Source organism: Piliocolobus tephrosceles, unplaced genomic scaffold (assembly GCF_002776525.5).
Source record: "Piliocolobus tephrosceles isolate RC106 unplaced genomic scaffold, ASM277652v3 unscaffolded_10117, whole genome shotgun sequence".
Classification (NCBI taxonomy): Eukaryota; Metazoa; Chordata; class Mammalia; order Primates; family Cercopithecidae; genus Piliocolobus; species Piliocolobus tephrosceles.
The window spans coordinates 1-3,437 of NW_022291108.1; the positions used below are offsets into that span (position 1 = coordinate 1).

General features: G+C 50.6%; 1 protein-coding gene across 1 annotated transcript in view; it reads left to right on the top strand.

Moving 5' to 3' along the window:
- The first annotated feature begins 6 nt into the window (after positions 1-6).
- The window catches only part of FAM3A (FAM3 metabolism regulating signaling molecule A), a 7,398-nt gene continuing 3,967 nt past the window's right edge, over positions 7-3,437 (top strand). The window contains exons 1-4 of the mRNA XM_026450024.1: positions 7-106; positions 421-534; positions 912-1,009; positions 1,437-1,460. Of these exons, the coding sequence (XP_026305809.1) occupies positions 464-534; positions 912-1,009; positions 1,437-1,460 (193 nt within the window). The 5' untranslated portion in view covers positions 7-106; positions 421-463. The remainder of the gene's footprint in view (positions 107-420; positions 535-911; positions 1,010-1,436; positions 1,461-3,437) is intronic.

The window sequence follows — 3,437 nt, forward strand, 5'->3', positions numbered from 1 at the left end:
CCCAAAGTGCTGGGATTACAGGCGTGAGCCACTGCGCCTGGCTGGGACTGGTCTTAAAAGGGAGTAGGGATCCTTCTCCCTCAGAACAGGAGGAAAGGAGGGGCAGGTGGGTACCCAAATATTTTGGTGGTTTCAGAGGCAGGAAGTTGAGGGGGTTCTTGGAAAGAGGGATGGAGCCCTTCTCGAGCAGAGAGTCCCCTCTCAGACCCGCCAGGGAGAACCAAACCCAGCAGCCTTAGGATTTGAACTCAGTTTCCTCTTTCTACCTGCCAGGGAGCTCAAGTCTCCCTCTCAGGCCTGGTGGAAGGCAACAGTTCTCCACCTCTTTGTCCTCCAGCCACTTCTTCCCAAGGCTATGGGGTCATTCTGGGGTTCGCTGGTATCTGAGGTGACCCCACCCCGCATCTGTCCTGCCTGCAGGCCCTCTCCGCATTGTGGCCCTAGTCGTCAGTGTGGGTCTCACATGGATCGTGGTCAGCATCCTCCTGGGTGGGCCTGGCGGTGGCTTTCCTCGCATCCAGCAACTCTTCACCAGTGAGTGTGGGACCCCACCTGGGCGTGTGGTTGAGGCTTGGGTTTGGGGGTTGACTTGGGTTTTCTATCTCCTCCCTGGCAGGCTACCTTTGGCTGTCCCCAGTCTGTCTCCTGACATCAGGCACAGCCTCCCCCACCACCCAGTTGCTTCATCTAGGAAAGCCAATACCCGATCACTAGAATTCTGTGCCCAACTGGAGTCAGTAGGGCCAAAGTAAGGGGCAGGGAGCTTCCACTGAACGTGGGGAGTGATGCCTGGGTTGCTCCCTGTAGGCTCTGAGATGGAGAGGGGACTCTACACCTGGTCGACTGGTAATAGGTCACCTAAGTACTTTTTTATTTGTTTGATTGAGACAGTGTCTCACTTTGTCTCCCAGGCTGGAGTGCAGTGGTGCGATCTCGGTTCACTGCAACCTCTACCTCCTGGGTTCAAGCGATTCTAGTGCCTCAGCCTCCCGAGTAGCTGAGACTACAGGTGCGCACCACCAAACCCGGCTAATTATTATTATTATTATTATTATTATTATTATTATTATTATTATTATTGTGTTTTTAGTAGAGATGGGGTTTCACCATGTTGCCCAGGCTGGTCTCAAACTCCTGGGCTCAAGCAATCTACCCGCCTCGGCCTCCAAAAGTGCTACAGGCATGAGCCACTATGCCCGGCCAGGTCATCTAAGTACTTTTTCTAATTCCGTTTCCCCCTGTTCCTGGAGTAGGGAGTTTTTCATCTGAACATGACTTACACTTGAGCGGGAAGCATGCCAAGGTCAGCCTGGCTTAGCCCCCAGCCCCTGAGCCTGACTGCCTGTGTCTACACTTTACGGTGTAAGGAGGGCCAGGCTGCCCTGCCACAGGCCCTGGGAGGCTCCACACTAACAGAAACCACTCTGTATCCACAGGTCCAGAGAGCTCGGTGACTGCAGGTAAGGCCCCTGTCACCTCCCTTCCCTTTGTGATGCCCCTGCCTGCTCCCAGTCCTGTAGGGCTTCTGTTTTCCATTTATTCCTCCCAAAACCAGCTATCGCGGTCCACGGGGGCTGCTCACCACTGGAAACCTAGAAACCGAGTGACTTCCTGCCTGAACGTGATAGTGGGCCGGCCTAGGATAGGTACTCCCACTTGCAAAAGGGCAACTTGGAAGGAAGAAAGAGGTCACCAGTCCCAAGCAAGTCCAAAGCCCAGCAGGGCAAAATTCATTTGGTTTCAAGGCCTGAGGGGAATCAGGAATCCTCTGTGACCTGAGATTCTTTTTTCTGGGCCTGCTGGAATGACCCCATGCTCTGAAACAGGAGACAGCCCCACCCTTGGGGCCACCCTTCCGTCCCTTCATCTCATCTCCACCCCCTTCACTCCAGGTCAGCAGTGTTTCTGCTGGTATACGATTCTCAAGAGCCTTGTTGGTCTCTTGTGCAAGTTATAGGGGTCCAAGCTATAAAGTCAGAGGGTTTTCCTACAGACGCTTCCTAGGTAACCCCATCTTCATTGCAGATTTCTGCTGAAAGGGTTGAGTGGACCCACAAGTCACATACCTCAGCTCTGGGACAAACGCTTGAACAGCCTTGCTCTTCTCTCCAGGGGACACTTTTGCAGTTTTTGTAACATGATTAGGCCGAGAATTTTCCACATCTTCGCTTTCTGGCTCCTTTGTGCTCAACAGTTTCTTCCTCATGTCTCTCCTCTTACATTTTACTATAAGCAGCAAGGAGAAGTCAGGCTATGCTCTCAACACTTTGCTTGGAAATCTCCTCAGCTGAATATCCAAGTTCAGCACTCAGCACTTACACATTCTCCTTTCCACAAAACACTAGAACACATTCAACCAAGGTCTTTTTTTTTTTTTTTTTTTTTTGAGACGGAGTCTTGCTCTGTCACCCAGGCTGGAGTGCAGTAGAGGAATCTTGGCTCACTGCAACCTCTGCCTCCCGGGTTCAAGCTGTTCTCCCACCTCAGCCTCCTGATTAGCTGGGATTACAGCACCTGCCACCACACCCAACTGCTTTTCGTATTTAGTAGAGATGGGGTTTCACCATGTTGGTCAGGCTGGTCTCAAACTCCTGACCTCAAGTGATCCTCCCACCTCAGCCTCCCAAAGTGCTGGGATTATAGGTGTGAGCCATCACGCCTGGGCCAAGTTCCTTTATAACAAGGATCAGCTTTCCTCCAGTGCCCAATAACTGAAAAACATCTTCCTCATTTTCCTCTGAGGCTTAACCAAAAGCACCTTTTTTTTTTTTCTTTTTCTTTTTTTGTAGAGACAGAGGTCTTGTTCTGTTGCCCAGGCTGGAGTGCAGTGATATCATCCCAGTGCACTGTAACCTCAAACTCCTGGGCTCAAGCGACCCTCTCACCTTAGTCTCCCAAGTAGCTGTGACCACAGGCATGTGCTACCACACACAGCTAATGTTTTATTTTTTATTATTTATTTTTTGAATGTATTGAGACAGGGTCTTGCTCTCTCTCCCAGACTGGAGGGCAGTGGTGCAATCATAGCTCAAGTGATTCTCCTGCCTCAGCCTCCTGAGTAGCTGGGATTACAGCTATGCACCACCACAGCTAGCTTATTTTGTATTTTTTGTAGAGACGGGGTCTCACTATGTTGCCCAGGTTGGTCTTGATCACCTGGCCTCAAGTGATGCTCCTGCCTTGGCCTCCCAAGGTGCTGGGATTACATGCGTGAATCACCACACCCAACCCAAAAGCACCTTTAACATTCATGTTTCTAGCAACATTCTGTTCATGATGATGTTTGTATTCTCTAAGACCACAGGGGCTGTGTCTATTGCTCTCCCATCCTCTCACCAGAATTACCTTTAACATCCATACTCCTACCAACAGTCTCTTAAAGGCAATGCAGACCTTTTGTTTTTTTTTTTTTTTTTTTGACGGGGTCTTGCTCTGTC